Source organism: Oreochromis niloticus, linkage group LG8, assembly GCF_001858045.2.
Source record: "Oreochromis niloticus isolate F11D_XX linkage group LG8, O_niloticus_UMD_NMBU, whole genome shotgun sequence".
In the NCBI taxonomy this organism is placed as follows: domain Eukaryota; kingdom Metazoa; phylum Chordata; class Actinopteri; order Cichliformes; family Cichlidae; genus Oreochromis; species Oreochromis niloticus.
Window position 1 is genome coordinate 111,004 of NC_031973.2, and position 17,909 is coordinate 128,912.

The window sequence follows — 17,909 nt, forward strand, 5'->3', positions numbered from 1 at the left end:
TATTAAATCATAGCATTAATGCCAAAGGCTCAGCCATAAAATTTATTACAAATCACTTAAGTACAATACAATTTCTAGAAAGTAACAGGTGAAGTAAGCTACGGATAGATGACAAATTAAAGGAAAAAAACCCCGAAATCCTGCAGCGCGTAGACTCGTACGAGCCATCTAATCGTCCTGGTACAGCTTTTGATGATCTGGTGCCAATAAAACGGAGGAAGAATATGAATGAGTTTGGATAATTGCATCTATTTGTATGTTATATATTTCTTGGCTGCTTTGCTGTTATTTTAACCACTAGTGAGCGGTTTAATTACACTAGCTGTACTTAATGCACAAAAAGGGGAGGGATCACTGCAAATCAATACAAAGTTTGTCTATGTGATTGGCTTTTATCCTTATGCATGCTCTCTTCCAGAGTGAGATTTCCCCTCATCCATAGGGCACAAGGGTCACTGAAGAATATGAAAATGGTGTGAATCACATGTGTGCAGTCACATTTCAATCCAAATGAACGCCTGTGGGAGATGTTTGAACATTAGACAGTCCTCTCCAACATCATCAAAACATATGAGGGAATATCTTTTGGAAGAATTGTGTCCAGCGCTCCAGTGACTTTCCAGACATTTCAAGAACAAACATAAAGGAGCAGTAGTGCTGTTCTGGTAGTCCAACACCTTAGTATGAGGCTTTTTGGTTTTTCTATTAATTTGTCCCTCTTCTGTACCTGACATTCTTCTGTTTAAACCTCCAATCCATCCATACTCCAAATAGGAATGTGCATAAAATGATGAACCAGACTCAAATATTTGCATTTAATGGAATAATATGGATTCTTGGGTTTGAACATAAGACACCGATGTGGTCATAGAACATGTCTGTGCTGGTGTGTACTGCGATGTTCCTCGATGCGCTGTAAAATTGGCAATGGTGGCGCGTGTGTGTACGAAGCTTCTGGGATGTCCCTGAATTTAAGGAAATCATGAAGCCGGTTGGGGACAGGGAGCTGTTGGACGACATTGGTCCTCATCAGGATATCTGGTCCCAGCAGGGCTCTGACCTGCAGCCGGCAGATGTGGGAAAGACAGGGGACGGAGTCTGAAAGAAGGTGGAGAGAAAAGATCAATTGCTGCAGTGTTTCCACGTGCAGGTTATTTAAACTTTGCAGTGCATATTTACTGCTGTACCGAAACATGGATGTGGATCCCAGGACTTTTCTGCCACCTTTCGATCCAGAATATGTTTCAAATGGGGAGATAAAGTCGACCAGTTTACAAACTCAAGGAGGTAATTTAACACCTGGCTGTCTGCCTGTTCCAACCTACAAAGAACAGATGACACAAAGGAACAGATAATGATGATGGGTGATCAACCAGCTTTGGATCCTGACTTAAATTTAGCCGATCTCCTGTTTAAAAGAATTTTCTCAGGCATATCCAGACAGCTTTAAATATGGAAGCTTTTTTTTTTTTAGATTATTCCCCTGAAGTCCTTCTCTGGTGGGGGAAAATGGCCACTGCTGGTGAGTGAAGGCAGGAAAATAAAATGAGAGCAATTAAGATGAGTGAATTTGATGTTGGCAGGCAAAAACAGGCTGATGCAAATGCTACTGTGCTAATCTTAATGTCACTAGAATTTAATTGGGATCCTTGTTTAACATCAAAAACTGTTAACTGTGGGGTTTGACCTTATTTTGGCTTCTGAAGTGGGGCGAGTCAGAAAGTTAGAGAACTGTTTACTTAGAATATGCTCTGTGATTTCTCCAAACAGCAGCTGTGCATGAGAGGGTGACCCTGAAACTGTGATTGGCCAAATTAAACAAAGTCAAGTTTTTGATTTTTAGAGGCCCATTCCTGGAACAAACCTATTACACCTTGTTGATAACTAAGGAGACAGAAGTGGTGTGGCACCTTACATGTGGGGCTGAAGCAGTAAAGATGGTTCCAGTCCTGCCTTCAGGAGAAGAGGAAGCCAGCAGCCAGCAAAATGTACTTGGCTTAGAGCCACACAGAGCATCTCGTTCAGTTCTCTCAGCTTCAGCTCAGTTTTCCCATCATGCTGCAGTACACATTCGTCGCTGGTCACAGCCTCTGGGCGAGGTATCCACCGGTGCTCAAATATCAGCTGCAGCAGGTCTGCTTCGTCAGTGGCCAAAGCATAAATCCAGTCTTCCTCATTCAACCTTGCTCCTGCAGCTATCAGCAGTTTCACCAACTCACTGAAAGAGATTTTAATATCAAACTGAAATAAACTATCTGGTTTATCTTGCAAATATGCGCAAGGTGGTAAAATCGGCATTCTTACACACCTGTAAGGTTTCTGGGGTGTGCGATACAAGGCCAGGGAGAGCGGTGAGAGGAGGCCATGGGTGTGCGAGCAGTCCTGGGCGTCTGGGCTGTAACCTTCCCTCAACAGCAATTCCACACTCTTGGGCTGATCGCTGTTGACAGCTACATACACCGGACTCACCATGCTCTCGCCGCGGTCACACGCACGATCCGTAACAGCTATGAGGCTTCTGAGGATGCTGGAGTGACAGAATATCAGAACGTCAAAAATACACAATCAGCCTTATTTTAAAAGAGGTTAAGTTATGAGTCAGTACCCGATGTGACCAAACTGGGCTGCAGCGTGAATGGCAAACTGGGGCCAATCGTGGCTGCAGACCATGTTAGGGTCAGCCCCGTGGTCCAACAGGAAGTCCACGCAGGCCTGGTGTCCCTCCTGAGAGGCGATGAACAGAGGTGTACTCAGATCAACTGCCTGCGTGTTCACGTTGGCACCTGAAGTGAAAGCAGGTTAAAAAATTAACTGTGTAATCTATTTTACTTAATTACTTCCTAAAGAAGAGGCCAAGAGGACTTGGAGCATGAGATCCTTTAACAAGGAGGGAAAAAAATGTACAGCTACCATTAAAAGTAAATCCTATTTACCGGCGTTAACGAGTATTTCCAGGCACCCCCTCTGTCCGTACTGTGCAGCCACAAATAACGGGGAAATCCTGTAATCATCTACTGCCTCCAGGTTGCATTTGTTAACAAGAATGCGCACGATCTCAGTGTGGCCCTTTGGGAGAAACATGATCTTAAATACAATCAGCAAACACACAAGGACCCCACAGCTAACGCTGGCAGCAGAGAGCAGGAACGTTTAAGCCCTACATTCTTCACAGTGAGCATCACATGAAATCGCTGCATCCCTGCATTCTGCTGAAATTTTATGTTCCAGTTTGCGCCTTTTCTGCAGGTGTTTAAAGGTAAAAAATGTGTTTATTAATAACTGAAATGTAATAAAAAGGTTAATACATCCACAAAGTCTCTCTCTCTCTGTGCCTTGCAGCCAGTCAGAAAACATAAGGGAAATAAGGGAAAATCCCCAACAGATGTGACCATGCTTTCCTGACCGAAACCAAAAAGTCATGATCTACTGTTAAATGAAAAATGTTTGTTTAAGAACGTGAGTGCTAATGCTAATGCCTACCTTATATGCAGCTTGGTGCAGGCAGGTCCAGCTGGACTCTGTGTGTATTCTGTTGACCTCAGCACCTTTGCTTACCAGCAGTTCTACAACATCTGTGTGCCCGTGGCTAACAGCTGGAAGCAAATTTTGGGACACTCATTTGGTTAGAGGAGCTTAAAGGGTTAGACAAGCAAAAACAGAAAAAAATTAAACATCAGTGAAGCGCAGTTGTAATACCTTCATAAAGAGGACAGGACAAGTCGTTAGTGAGCTGGTTGATATCAGCGTGTGCTTTGAGGAGCAGTCGGACCACTGACAGGTGTCCACGCTGCGCTGCCAGGTAACAGGCAGACTCCCCCTCATGCGTCAGATGGTTCACATAAACACGACTACAGCTGGAGGACCTTGCTGCACACAGGGGAAACCAAAGAGGAAGAACAAAATGCAAATGAGAGAAACCCACATTTAACTTTAAAACAGCTGCTGAAGTGACTGATTTATCCATTAATCATTCACATCCATCTGGAGTCTAGCAGAGAAGTAGAAGGAGTAGAAATACCCTCAGAGGTGGGAAGTAATGAAGTACAGATACTGTGCTTCTGTACTTTACTTTACTTTGAATTTTACCCTCTTCATTTTAACCAAACATCTCTACTTCTTACATTTTCTAACCAGGCTGATTTTTGTTAGGTTTACCATATGTGAGCTACTATTTCCTGTCTTTGGGTACTTTCCAGACATCGAACTAATCAGACCCCAAGCAGAAGGAACAATATCCATCACCGGGGCTCGCACATGAAGAGATCAAAGAGTAAAAAAAAATACAGTTTGCATCATTTATTTATTCAGTATACTCTGGGTTTTAATCAGGCTTAAATCAGGTTTGGGGAACTCCAGGCCTCGAGGGCCGGTGTCATGCAGGTTTTAGATATCACGTTGGATCAACACACCTGAATCACATGATTTGTTCATTACCAGGCCTCTGGAGAACTTCATGACATGTCGAGGAGGTCATTTAGCTATTTAAATCAGCTGTGTTGGATCAAGGACACATCTAAAACCTGCAGGACACCGGCCCTCGAGGCCTGGAGTTCCTCACTCCTGGCTTAAATGATATGGAATGCTATTTTTTTGGTGCAGATGCCCATAAGCTGCGGCTTGTGCTACAGAAGAGGAGGAGAGACTAACATTTTCTAATGGGCATTTTAAATGCAGTGTTTCTAAGAAATATCATCAAAGCCACCAACTGATTCATACACTGGATTCCACCTTTGCACTAGCTTTATGCTGTCAATGGGAAGGACATGTAATGGAAAATATTAGGATTCTGCTCTTTTCAGTGTCAAGCTGACCTGGCTCAATGAAAGGCTCCACAGTATCAGATTCTGCCTGTCAATACAAGTACAAGTACATCTTTTTCACAAAGAAGCATCCATGTAAATCAATAAAACGATAGCTCATGTAACATCAGCTCATATCCTGCTGGATAAATCCATAAAGAGGAGCAGGACAGGCTGGCTGATGACAGGCTGTGCACAAAATCTGTAAAATCCCACTTTAACCTTTCACTATAGTCATCTTACTGTTTGGGTTTCACGACAAAGTCACACATCTAAAGTGCAGTCAGCAGCAAAGAGCTTTTTAAATTCCCTTTCTTTTTTTGTTCAGCATATCAGGAGTTCAAGCTGAGTTAATTTATTAGAATTTGAATTTAAGTTGAAATAAAGTTTGTATAAATAATATTTTATTATAATATTAATATGGAAGGTGGAAGTTTGAGCACAAATCAGAGTGTGTACTTTTGTGTACTTTTTCACCTTTACTTGAGTAAAGAAGTACTTGTGTAACGTACTTGAGCAGTCACAAACTGTCGTCCACCTGAAATACCACATCGAGCAACAATGTGAAAGCACTTTGCTTTTCAAAACTTTGCCAGTTGTTGTTAAATGTTTGTTGAACTAAACATGCTGCTGTCTTAAAAATGCAAAATGAGCATGTATTTATGAAAAAGCAATAAAGAATCTCACTTTTCACTTTCTATCAAGTGAAAGCTGCCTTTACTGCTGTAATGGGCCCAGACCTATTGTGTTAATGTATGAGAACATCAGGAACATCAGGAGTGGCAGAAAAGTATGTGAGGCTGGTGCAAGACATGTTAGAGGACAGTGAGACAGTGGTAGAGGAGGGTAGGAGTGACAGATGGGTTGAAGGTGAGGGTGGGATAAGATCCGGGATTGGCTCTGAGCCCCTTCTTGTTTGGAGTGATGGGAACTGTTGGACACTAGGGTCTCTTCTAACTTTGCATCCAACGTTAGACAGGTAAGGCTGAGACCTTTCGGATATGTGCAGAGGAGGGACAGTGGCCAAAGGATGCCGAAGATGGAGGTGCCAGGCAGGAAGAAAAGAGGAAGACCTCAGAGGAGGTTCATGTGAAGGAGGACAAGAAGAGGGTTGGTGTGACAGAGGAGGATGCTGGGATAGGGTGAGACGAAGGAAGGCAGATGATCCGCCTGTGGAGAAGTAGTACTGGATATCTGTGCAGCAGCCTCTCTTACCTCTGACAGCTGACAGGATTTCCTGGACGCACGCTTTGCTGCCAGCTGCCGCCGCCTCGTGCAGGGGGGTCCAGCCTCGGTTGTCCCGACAGTCCACACTGCAGCCTCTCTGAATTAGCGTCCTCAGCCGCCTCCTGCACCCTGAGCGAGCAGCAGTGGCCACACTGGACACCGTGTCTCGGTAGCACTCAGTGAAGTCCATGCCCAGGTTCACAGAAACATTCGTTATTTTAACTTCAATAAGGATTAACAGTCAAAACACAACCTCAGAGTTACTCCGGATGATTTTACACGACCCGACGTACACATTTCAGTTGGATCCGGAAAAGTTTTTAATTAAAATAAAGAAATAAAGGTGTCTTTATTTACCAAATAGACATTAGGAACTGAACAACGGCATTCCGAGCGTCGCCTGTTGATGACGTCACACCACAACAACCCTACGATCCAGCGTCGCGTGTCAGCTGTAGCTTCAGCTAATCGTTTAGTCGTTAATTGTTGCTGAAATTTGCAGATTTTCAGGCATGTTTGGAGAAACGTGAAGAAGAAGAGACTGGAAGCTTCTTCTCAGCGGGTTCAGGAGGCGCTCTGAAGGTAAATGCGCTTTATTTCCCATCACAGCGAGACATTAACAGAGTTAATGCAGCTGTAGCAAAGAATCGGATGTGACCGTCAACATACAGCCGATAAGTACTGTGTGTACTCCTGACCTACACGTCATTCAGAGTAACATTTGTGCCTGTAATTTAAAACAAACTGTCAGAAATCAAACATATCACATATTCATCATTTAAATCTGAAATCTGGCCCTCCTGACTAACTGTGGACCAGGGAGACCAGCGGTCCCGCCTTATGTGGGACTGCACAGCATTTTTATTACTTAAAGTAGAAAGAGTTGTTAAAGCTAGTCTAGGTTAAGCAGAGACGTGATGATCGGTGAGCAGCAGTATGTTTTCATGCTGAGACAGAACTCTACAGATGTGATGTTTGAGAGTGCTGATGGAGAAATATAGAGAAGGTCATAAGGAGCTTCACTCTGTATTTATGGATCAGAGAAAGCAGAAAATAGTGTGTCAAGAGAGGAACTTTGGCACTCTGCCAGAGAACAGGGGTGAGGTGTGCTGTAAGAGAGACGGGTGGGCTGAAGGTGAGGGTGGGATTACACCAGTGATCTGCTCTGAGCTCCTTTGCAGTGGTGATGGACAGGCTGACAGATGAGGTCAGGCAGTAGTGTCCGTCGATTATGATGTTTGCAGACGACACTGTGATCCACAGTTAGACGAGGGAGCTGGAAGAAGCGAGAAAGAATACATGCGTGAATGAGAGGGAGACAGGTGGAAGAGGCTGAGTGAGTGGATGAGTTTAAACACCTAGGGTCAACCATACAAGCAACGGACAGTGCACAAGAAGAAGATGGAGACAAAAAGACAACACGAGCAAAACATGTTAAGATTTTCACTGGAAGTGACAAAGATGGACAAGATTGGAAATGAGTACATCAGAGGGAAGCTCAGGCTGAGTGGTTTGGAGACAGAGAGAGTGAAGCTGGGATGGTTTGGATGTGTGCAGAGGAAGGATAGTGGATATATTGGAGCTGCAGCTCCAGTATATCCACTATCTCATTACCTTTGGACTATCGTAATTCCATCTCCCGTCTCCAGTTCGTTCATAATTCAGCTCCCAATGACATAAGCACATGACTCTTATTGTTTCTGTCTTACAGTGGCTTTAATCAGTCTTTAATCTTGTCTTGTATCTGTAACCTGTTCTCTTCATTGTTTCCAATTTTGTTTCCTAGCTCGTTGGCTCAAAGGTTACAGCAAGCCGCAGCATTATGGTGGACATCTCTGTGAAAAGTGAAGCTGCTTGGGTCTGTCACTCTCAGGGGCGTCACCTGGCTGACGTCGTTCTTCCTGTTCACATCAATAACACGGCCAAAGAAGAAGATGAAGTCAGTGAGTTGGACAGAGAAGAAACTCACTGGTAAGAGACTTTTAGCTGATATTAAGAAGCAGTTAGTGCTATAATTAATAGGCAGTTGCAATTAATCTTTGTCTATTCGCACAGAAGGCAAAGATGAGAAGTGGATTTTCCTTTTATTTATGTGAATGGTACATTTCCCACTTATCTGCCACACACAGTGGTGATCCAGTGCTGCTAGAGCAGATGGAGGAAGGGTCTCCTTGTGTCCTGAAGTTCCACTGCAACCCCAGCTTACCTGCCACCATCAGCCGCCTGCTCGTTATAAGTGAGGCTCGAACCATGGAGGTGTACAGCCAGACTGGAGAGTACTGTGGGACTGTACGGGGATCGAAGGACAACAGCATCCAGCTAGACAGGTACACAGGCTGCACAGGTCAGAAGAGCCAATGAACAAAGGTCTTCGGTCTTCTGATAAAGAAGCTGCTGATTGTCTGATGTTAAGAAGTGATGCTTCTTCTTTTGTTTGTGGATCACAGCGCTGACAGAGGGCCTTTCTATAAGAAGCAGCTGATCATTGAGGAGCCATCCTCTGCCTGTGAAGTGAAGGTAAAACAGAACATTTTAATTTATGCTGTTTATTACGCAGTCGTGGTTGTATGAGAGTCTAACGAGCTGCTTCTCTCTCCCAGTTACTCTCCCTGGCAGGTAGGAGCAGTGTTATGGTGGCTAAAGTCATCGTGAGTCTTCAGCTGCTGCAGTCCTGCCCAGCCCCAAACCCGGGCATAGACATGCAGCGAGTGCAGTGTCTGATGGAGGAGATGGGAACAAGCCTGTCGCCAGGAGCTCAGAATCTCATGGAAATGGTGCAGTTCCAGCAGAAGGTAAATTAGCTCAGAGATGCTCTCTCTGACATTTAAAATGTGGGCGTTTCCTGCTGACCAGTAATATTTCTGATAAAGTGCAGAGGAGAGTATGTCTTATGGATTTGAGTTTCTGTGTACCTCGTCAGGCCTCTGTCTAAGATGTTATTGTTACTGGAACTGGAACGGCTTCTCTGAGTGTCCAAAGCATAAGAACTAACCGGACATAAAGAATGAAACAGCAAGCTGGACTGAAGCATGTGTTGGTGTTTGTCTCTCCAGAATCAGACCGGCTCTCTGGCTGGTTTCCTGCCTCTCCTGATGGGCAGTGGAGCTTTCTCTGGTTTGGGGAGAGAAGTCAGCATGTGTCCAGGAGCTGGCAATATTCTGCCTCGACCTGCAGAATTTAAGGTACACGACCCATTTGTGCTGTTCTTTGTTCTTAGATTAGACCATTAAAAAACTCGGCCCACACCAGTTTGGTGGAGAAGAAAGGAGTGAAGTGATTTTGTGAGTGTGAACAGAGCCTGAAGCAGAAAGCCTGGATTAACTAAGAAAGTTCAGAAAAACTAAACTGGCTGGAGTCTGAGGTTTGGTCTGGAGTGTCTGCCAGAACTTTAATCCATTAATGCTCCCTGTTTGATGAACTCAAAGGAAGACCTTGGACCACTTCATTGATTGTGATTGTGATGATCGTGTTTTTCTATTATGTGAAATGTTTGAGTGATTCTAATTGGCCGACATGAAAAACAAAATGTGAGAAACAACCCAGACTTTAAGCACAGTTCAAGATTGTGAGGACAGAAGGCATAAATTATAAATTCAGAGACTGCAGCTACAGAAAGAAGAAAGCTGATTGACGTTTAGAGGTTTTTATCTTGTATTGGAATCAAACTCTGTTTTCTTGGAACCTTTAGATGCCACAGCTATAAATTCTAATGTGTTTAAAGGTAACATAGAAAGAGAAGCCACTGTGATCAGAGGCTCTTTAGCTAAGCTCAGCTAGTCCCACTAGTTTTGTGCTACAGTATTATTTCAGATCTGTCTTGTTTACATGTATGATAAGAGAGACATCTGAAAGTCAGATTCTGGCTTTAGCTTGTTTTGTCCACATGTGCAGTGAGTGTATTTAGGCTTAAAGCAGTAAAGGAATCAGGTAATCTTGCACCAGCTGCTCAGATTCACAACTAAAGTTAAGTAAAGTCAGATATCCTGTTAGAGACTATGCACACAAATCCACCTTCATCTCTGTATGCTTCTGTCAGCTTGACGCAGATATAATGTGTGTTCAGAAGATGTTTAAACGCTCTGCAAGTCAGATGTTTTTCAATCTCGCTAGCTTCCAGACATCTTCCTGAGGCCTGCAGATGAAGATTCACAGACCCAGAACGGAGTGATGTCGGAGGGCTCCACCCCCTCCTCCGTAGACCTGCCAATGTCCAGTGTCAGCACTGATAACACTAGTAAGGATGATCATGTCTGTTATGGTCACATACATGAACATGGTAGTCAATAAGGAGTGGATTTGTGCTTCTACTTCTAGAAAAACTTATTTGTGGTAGATTTTCAAACACCTGGATAAAACCTTTTACCCGTCTCCAGCGAGTCCCAGTGAGAATGCCGGCCCGATGAGCCACACTCAGCTGACAGAGATGCTGTCGCACTTCCTGAAGGGACAGGGGGTCAACCAGGGGTTCGGCTCCGGTCCCGAGCTTCTGCCCATGCTCCAGAACGTCTGCGGTCAGGTGACCCAGCTGAGACTGGATGATGCTGCAGCAGAGAAGCAGAAGATGATGAGAAACGGCACGTGGTGAGTCGAGTGTAGCGAGCACTTTTCCTACAGCAGCTCCATGTTGGAATCAGATGATTTGGCTCCACCTTGTGTTAGAAAAGTATCATTACAGGAATCCTGCAACCGCTTTTTGCATAATACTAAAGACTTTGGTTCTTAATGGCTCAAAGATTTCTGCTTTTAACTGGAGCTGTGTCTTAAAATTGGAGGAGTCCAATGCACGTTCCTTGGTAGGTGTTCAGTTTTCAGTTTTTGTATTCACATTTTTTCTCTTTGGAAATCCATGTTAGGTTTTGCTGTAGTGTAGTAGTGTGTACATGCTGCAGAAGTCTTCACAGACGGAATATTAGGGACGCTCTTTTTTTAACACAGAAATGCATCATAATTGTACTTTTTCCCACATTAAACCAGCTGTTTCAACACTTCAACCATACATTCATTTATACAGCACTTTATCTTACGCACTTCTGTCTACCTCACCCAGCTCATTTAGAATAAACACCTAACCTAATGTGTGTTTCTGGACAGCTTTATCAGCTGTGGCCTTTCACATGCACAGATCTGTCAGTCGTTCCCGTTTCTGCTGCTGTGTTTGGGACTTTTTCTTCTGATTTAATTGTTTTCTTCCCAGAAGCTCCTCCTGCATCTGGCGTCATTAAACATACTCACACTTGTGTTTGCTCACCACATGCCTGCCGCATTTTCCTCAGACCGTGGAGCCACTTGGTGAAACTTTCTTCTTGTTAATGATATAAATGATATAAACCTGTGAGGTATGGCTGTTGTTACCGGAACAGTAAGCATTTGTGTTTGCTGTGTTTCGGTTACCACAGCTGTGTGATTGTTGCACAGTCACGTTGTTGAGGCTCTGAGCGTGTGGATTAAACAGAGACTCGTTTATCCAACAGAACAATGCTTTTGATTGTCTGAGGTCACATTTTTAGCTGATAGTGTTAGTGAAGAATGAGCAGACGCCCAAACATTTCCTACATGCTGGAATATTCACGGATATCATGACATCTGCTGGGAGGACCTCTCCTATGGTGATTTCCAAAAATCATTCTGGCTGTTAAACAGCTGACAGGCACAGGTAGGCAGAAGGCTCTGGTGTTGGTTAGAGGCTGGCTGATACTGAAACAATAGAGGTCATTTATCATGACCGCTGTTTGTGTGACTCATTAAAATACAAACAGAATCATTTATTTATTTATTTGTGGCTGGAGTAACTTTCCAGCAGACCCTAGTCTCACTCTTCAAATAAAAATGTCTTTGTGAGTTAAACTGCACAATAAATCAGGCTCTTTGTCAGATCTGTGCAGCACATGTGGGCTGACAGAGCGTGACTCCACATCGAGGACAGCAACACGACGGTACGTCTTTCCCACGAGTCATCGGACTAAAATATTTAAAGAGTTTAAGACTTCAGGCGTGATGCCAGAAAACCGAGGAAAAGTAATAAATGGTGTAGATTACTTAAAGGCTTTGCTTGCTTTGAACAGTAGATGTTAATTGTCTTGGTTTTTATAATCGTCTTTGGCTGTTGTTAGTTTTTCTGCTCCTTTGTGTTTTTGTAGTTTTTCCTCTGTTCTCATGTGTTTGTGTTTATTTGTATTTATGTGAGATTATTCCTGGTCTCCATTTCTGTTTGCTTCCTGTTTTATTTTGAAGTTTAGCTCCTTGTGTTTTCTCTCTGTGTTTACTTCCTTTGTTTATTCTTTTCCCCTGAAGCTGTTTGTCTGGAGTTCATGTGCACATTTACCTTTTATTGCCTTTTTATCACAGCGTGAAGGTTAATAACATTTTTAATAACAGCTTGTTTGTAGATTATCTGACTTTAGGTCTGCTGTAATCTGAGATGGGTTCATTTATTTGCTCTAAACTAAGACTCGTCTTAGTCTGAGTTTCACAGAGACATTTTAAACTAGTCTTCATTATGCATAATTAGATTGCCAGCTTTAAAACTGAAGGTGGATTGTCTCCGTTTCCAGTTTGTGTTAAAGATTCACTGCTGCGTGTTGAGTAGTTTTTGAGTTTTTGCAGATAAGTTGGTGTTTTCTATGCAAACTTCTGGTTACTGCAGCGATCTGCTAGCGACCAAAGAAATGTCAGGAGGTTTTCTGCATATCTCTTTACAATGGATGTCACGCTAGAGACTGCCTGAAACTTCCAGTAACTATTTGCTAATCACTCACAGAATACACACTTTTCTCTAGTGATGAGTAGTTGTTCAGTGGCGACTGACTGGTCTCCAAGCCTGCGTGAAGGAACCACTTGCCAGCGTGTTGTGGAATACTCATTTTTCCCAGCACCTGGTTGCTAGATTGTCAGCAACCGACCTCTAGGCCTGTGTGACTGAGGCCTTCATTACCAATATGGAAGGGCAGTACATCAAGCCTGTCATACTTTTACCTTCTGATATTTCATAAAGCAGGAGAGTGCCCTGTGAGGATGTCATACAGTAACCATCAGTGTGCAGACAAGGATCAGAGACAGCGCTCACTGACTGAACAGGAGTTTCCTTGGTTTAGTTACTGGAGCTGCCAGACTGGTGTGACTGGATCAAGTAAAGAAAAAATGGAGGATTTTGTGGATTTTTCAGGATCATTGAGGGCAAAATAGTCATGATGTTGGACTCTGCATGTAAACCACCCAAAACAGAAATGTTGCAAAAAGACTGAAAATATTTAAGGTGGAAAAAATTATTTATTTATCTTTTAAGTCTTTTCAGTTTAGAAAGTTTCCTCCTGGTGGTTTGGCTGAATCAGAGTGTGGACGCAGCAGGATTGTGAGGTCTGAGGAAGATGATGGTCAGCACCGACTGTGTGGGTGGTTTAGCTTATGGTCAGGCTTTTGTCTCTTGATGTGGCTTCATTTTCAAGAATCGCCCACAGTCACACAGCGACCTGGTCAAAAAACTTCATCTCTGATTAGTGATGATCCTGCAAAGGTTTGACTGACCTTAAATAGTCCCCTTTATTTTAATTCAGTGTCAGCTTGCACACTTCAACTTGTCTGGCTTCAGCTGTATACCTCCTCATAAATCGGCAACACCAGCGGCTGATATACGCAGATTTTATTAAGTCCAACTTTCTCAAAAAGTGTTACTGTTGTCTATATGTGAAGTTTCTTTCATGTCCCTGCAGGGAGTTGGACTCAGCTATGGAGCGCCGTCTGGAGGAGATGGAGAAGAGGCTGAAGGAGCACATGGACCGCCGCTTGGATGCTTTGGAGCAGAAGCTGGAGAAGGCCCTGCTGAGCGCTTTGCCGCTGGTTACCCTTAACCACGGAGCCATGAGCAGCTCAGCACGAGGAGCAGCAGATACCGGACCGGCGGAGCAGATCGCCCCGACGCCAGCCATGCATTGAGTCCAGAAGCACTAAAAAGACTAACATTGAACTCTTAATTCTCTTCTTCATTGTCCTCAAACCAGACCCGAGTGTCGGATGGAAGCAGGCCGGGACAGAAACACCAACAAAGACGGAGCAATAAAACTAGAAGCCTGAAATATGAGGTTAACATGTAAAACCAGCAGTGTTGCTGTAATTTCATATTCTGTAGAAATGTTTTCTCCTGTAAAAAAACAAATGACTGTCTCATCAGCGCGACTACAATGGCTGCACTGAATTTTGAACAACATGAGAAAAATACAGGAAGAGGACGAGACTCTTTCAAAAAAAGTGTTGATGTGCAGCAGAGCTGACTTACATTAAGTGTTCAGCTGAAATGCAACCCACCTATCTCTCCCTGGTCTTCTTTTTTCCACTGTATCTGCACTGAAACTCATCATTGTACCAGTTATTTAAACAGTTAATGGTTTGGTCTGTGAACGGCACTAAAACGAGTCATCTTCAAAAGTCTCGGTTTGTCTAATCAGCTGTCTCAAACAAATAAAACAGAAAAGCAGCAGATGTTCAATGTCAGAGAACATTACATGGTTTACGTTAGAAATGACTAAAACGACGCAGCTCTAAATGACACTGATGTGATGTGAAGGCTTTTCGGGCCTGACCTGCTCGGCTCAGTTTGTTTTAAAACTTGCTCCTGTTAAGGAGACTAAATAGAAATGTAACTGTATTTTAATACGGCACTGTAATGTTTTAAGTACTGTACATGTCTGTAAACTGTTAAAACGACTGTGCTGACCTGTGATGTTTACCTGTACTGATGTGAGTCAAAGAAAAATGTATTTATACAGCTTAATAAAGTTTTAAAATGTTGTGCAGGTTCTCTTGTTTCTGGAGAATTTGGTAAAGCAAACAAGTTCTCATGAAATCCTGAGAAGGCTGCGTGCAAGACACCGAGCGAGGCCTGTGAGCTGCTTCAGGCCCACAGCTCCACATGTGTTAGCGCGCATCCCTCTGATCATGATAAAATTGCACATCTCTCATTCTGGTGCCACCACCAGAGATATATGTGAATAAATCATTTCAGACTGCCTGTGACATGAGACAGTAACACACCTAGTTCAGATATAAAAATGAGGGGAAACTGAAGTGTACAGTGGCAGCTGTTACAGGCAGTACAGTTTGGTGGTTAATTTGGTTTCTTTGGGATCCAGCGGTGCATTTTCCAACCGTAACACATGTCCAAAATTACTGACAACAATAGTTGAAGGAAAATGTTGCACAAGATGTTCCCAAGAGACAAAATGAAATTAGCCGATGTTTCCCGTCAGCGATTCCAGCAGCTGAGTCATAAATGGGTAAGAAACTAACCATGAAGGTCACTGAAAGTGCTCCATGCTAACCAAAGCTGCCGGTCTAGTCCAGGAGAAATTTAAAGGTCTGGTTCCCAAAGAGAAGGAAAAGAAATGGCAGATGGATGCTGCCAAGGTATGCAGCAAACCCACTGGCAGCTGTGAGCTGAGTCAGCAGAAGGGAAATGGGTCACAGATTACATAAGGAGGATGCCAAATTAAAGAATGATGTGTGGATGTTTTTTGGGGCATGTGGAGGACAGACACTGAGTCACCAGTGGAGAATGATGGGAAAAAATGTCTGCTAGTCGGTGCAAACCAGGTCTCTGGGTTTCACTGTGCTCTAGAGTTTAGAAATTTTTGGTTATATGTTTGAATTTGAGCTTCTTTGGGGGTTTTCCTGCGTCTCCAGTGTTCAAGGTTTACACTTTTCTGTGTATTGTATTTTTAGGCTCCTGTTTATTTGTTCCCATTTAAATTCAAGTATGCTGTGGATCTCTGGGAATACCGAGTTTTGCTTTGTGTTTAATCATGATGATCGCTCAGTTTTGTAAGTTATCCTCTCTTTATTCTCCCTGCATCGTCAGTGTTTCGTGGTCAGCGGTAGTTTCTTGTCTCTGTGCTTTCTTGCTATCTTTTGAGTTATTTCCTCTTTTGCTTTGATAGTTAGTCGTCTCTTGTGGCTTTGACTTTTGCTACCCCTCTGTTATTGTCTTGATCGACTTCACCTGTGTCCCATTTCTCTGAGCTGTTTCCCTTGTAGCCTTGTTCAGATTGTCTGGAGATATAGACTGCAGATATAAAATGCTGGGATTCATTTGTTTCAAAGTTGGGCTGATTGCCTGAGCTACTGGAGGGGCGATCGTGGCTCAAGAGTTGGCAGTTCGTCTTGTAATCGGAAGGTTGCTGGTTTGAGCCCCGGCTCCGACAGTCTCAGTCGTTGCGTTCTTGGGCAAGATACTTCACTCCACCCTACTGGTGGTGGTCAGAGGGCCCGGTGGCGCCAGTGTCCGGCAGCCTCGCCTCTGTCAGTGGGCCCCAGGGCAGCTGTGGCTACAATGTAGCTTACCATCACCAGTGTGTGAATGGGTGGATGACTGAATGTAGTGTAAAGTGCTTTGGCGTCCATAGGGACTAAGTGAAGTGCCATACAAATACAGGCCATTTACCATTTCTTCCTGTAAAAGGGAGTTTTTCCTTGACCCCTATGTGCGCTTGCTAATAGGGGTCATATGATAGTTGGGGTTTCCTTTGTATTGTTTTAAGGTCTTTACCTCACAATATAAAGGACCTTGAGGCAACAGTTGTTGTGATTTTGTACCACATGAAGAAAATCTCTGCATATGACTGTTCAAATATGGGCAGGTCTCACATATATATATCACCAGGTTACATGATACGTTTGCATTTGCTTATTTTTAAATTATTTTTCACACAGTTTAGAGGATTAAGTATCATCTTGTAAATAATATATAAAAAATGTTTTTATTTGTGTACAAAAAACAGAAAAGAAGTACTGACAGTAATTTAGGCTGACATGTTAGAGCGGTGGTAAACAGTGCTGCCTCACAGTAACAGGGTCCGGGGTTTGTGTGGGCTCTGGACATCCCACAGTCAAGACATGCTTGGATTAGAATGCCTGGCAATTCCAAATTGGATATGAGTGTGAGAATGAATGGTTGTCTTTCTGTGGTGGTCCATCATGTTTCAGTTACAGTGTGTGTGTTTTTTACTTTAGTCCAGTTTGGACACAGGAGAGTTTTTTCCTCATTATGTGGAAGAGGAGTGTGAGGGGAGCAGTACTCAGTCCTACTGACAGTCACTTAATGAATTTCTTGCAAAATCTACCCTCTATTATATTCTATTATGTTCCCAGAGCCCAGCAAACTACAAACTAAACCTATGCTGTGTAAAATAAAGACTGAATGCAGTGACTTCCGAATTTCACAAATCCATATTTTTATTCACAAAAGAACACAACAAAATACATCAAATGTTTGACCTGAGATGAAAAATATTCGCTCAGTTTGGCTTTTATGGCAGCAGCACATCTCAAAAAGGCTGCGCGAGGGACACAAGAGGCTGGAAAAGCAAGAGGGACTAAAAATAAACAGCTGGAGGAATTGTTCGTGACTAATTACAGCAACAGGTCAACAACATGACTGGAATTTAAGAAAAAAAACATTTCTCAAGTAAAGGTTCACCAGTCTGCAAAAAAATAACAACAACAACAAAAAAAAACCCCACATCTAAAAGTTGTGGAACAGTTTCAGAATAACTATCAATGTAAAACTGAAGACTTTGACAATCTAAACATCAACACCACCTTTCATCAAAAGATTCAGAGGATCTGGGGAATTAATATTGGATCGCTCTGATCATGACAAATAAGACCCATCCTTCTCTTTTTTCTTGTTGTTCTGTTTTTGTTTACATTTTATAAAGTGATCCAGTTGTAAATATGCACATGCTGACATATTTACAATGGGAATGTACCACCTACCATTTTACTTTACTTAAACATACAGTCATTAAAAAAAAGTATTATATATAACAAGATCAAACATCAGTAAATATGCATGCTAATATTCATGCTACAAAAAAAAAGAATAAAAATACTAAA

General features: G+C 42.9%; 2 protein-coding genes across 2 annotated transcripts; one reads left to right on the forward strand and one right to left on the reverse strand.

Annotated features, from left to right (window-relative positions):
• Positions 1–18: 18 nt before the first annotated feature.
• asb3 (ankyrin repeat and SOCS box containing 3) lies at positions 19–6,459 on the reverse strand. Its single transcript, XM_003449423.5, has 10 exons — positions 6,384–6,459; positions 6,015–6,219; positions 3,697–3,867; positions 3,481–3,593; positions 2,934–3,066; positions 2,606–2,783; positions 2,309–2,527; positions 1,916–2,218; positions 1,188–1,321; positions 19–1,098 (listed from the first exon to the last, which is right to left on the reverse strand). The coding sequence occupies exons 2-10, from the start codon at positions 6,214–6,216 to the stop codon at positions 866–868; spliced, it is 1,686 nt and encodes a 561-aa protein (XP_003449471.1). The 5' UTR covers positions 6,217–6,219; positions 6,384–6,459; the 3' UTR covers positions 19–865.
• Positions 6,460–6,468: 9 nt separating this feature from the next.
• Positions 6,469–14,808, forward strand: lg8h10orf88 (linkage group 8 C10orf88 homolog). Its single transcript, XM_005471594.3, has 9 exons — positions 6,469–6,608; positions 7,813–7,997; positions 8,156–8,353; positions 8,474–8,543; positions 8,627–8,818; positions 9,080–9,208; positions 10,137–10,260; positions 10,400–10,607; positions 13,733–14,808. The coding sequence occupies exons 2-9, from the start codon at positions 7,849–7,851 to the stop codon at positions 13,953–13,955; spliced, it is 1,293 nt and encodes a 430-aa protein (XP_005471651.1). The 5' UTR covers positions 6,469–6,608; positions 7,813–7,848; the 3' UTR covers positions 13,956–14,808.
• The last annotated feature ends 3,101 nt before the right edge of the window (positions 14,809–17,909 follow it).

Bases quoted from the DNA above. Each gene is read 5' to 3' on its own strand.
- lg8h10orf88 (XM_005471594.3), top strand. From the start codon at position 7,849: ATGGTGGACATCTCTGTGAAAAGTGAAGCTGCTTGGGTCTGTCACTCT. The intron at 8,544-8,626 runs GTAAAACAGAAC...TCTCTCTCCCAG, and splicing joins CCTCTGCCTGTGAAGTGAAG to TTACTCTCCCTGGCAGGTAG. The intron at 8,819-9,079 runs GTAAATTAGCTC...TTGTCTCTCCAG, and splicing joins TGGTGCAGTTCCAGCAGAAG to AATCAGACCGGCTCTCTGGC.
- asb3 (XM_003449423.5), bottom strand. From the start codon at position 6,216: ATGGACTTCACTGAGTGCTACCGAGACACGGTGTCCAGTGTGGCCACT. The intron at 3,868-6,014 runs GTAAGAGAGGCT...CCCTGTGTGCAG, and splicing joins AATCCTGTCAGCTGTCAGAG to CAAGGTCCTCCAGCTGTAGT. The intron at 1,322-1,915 runs GTAAGGTGCCAC...TGTTCTTTGTAG, and splicing joins TTACTGCTTCAGCCCCACAT to GTTGGAACAGGCAGACAGCC.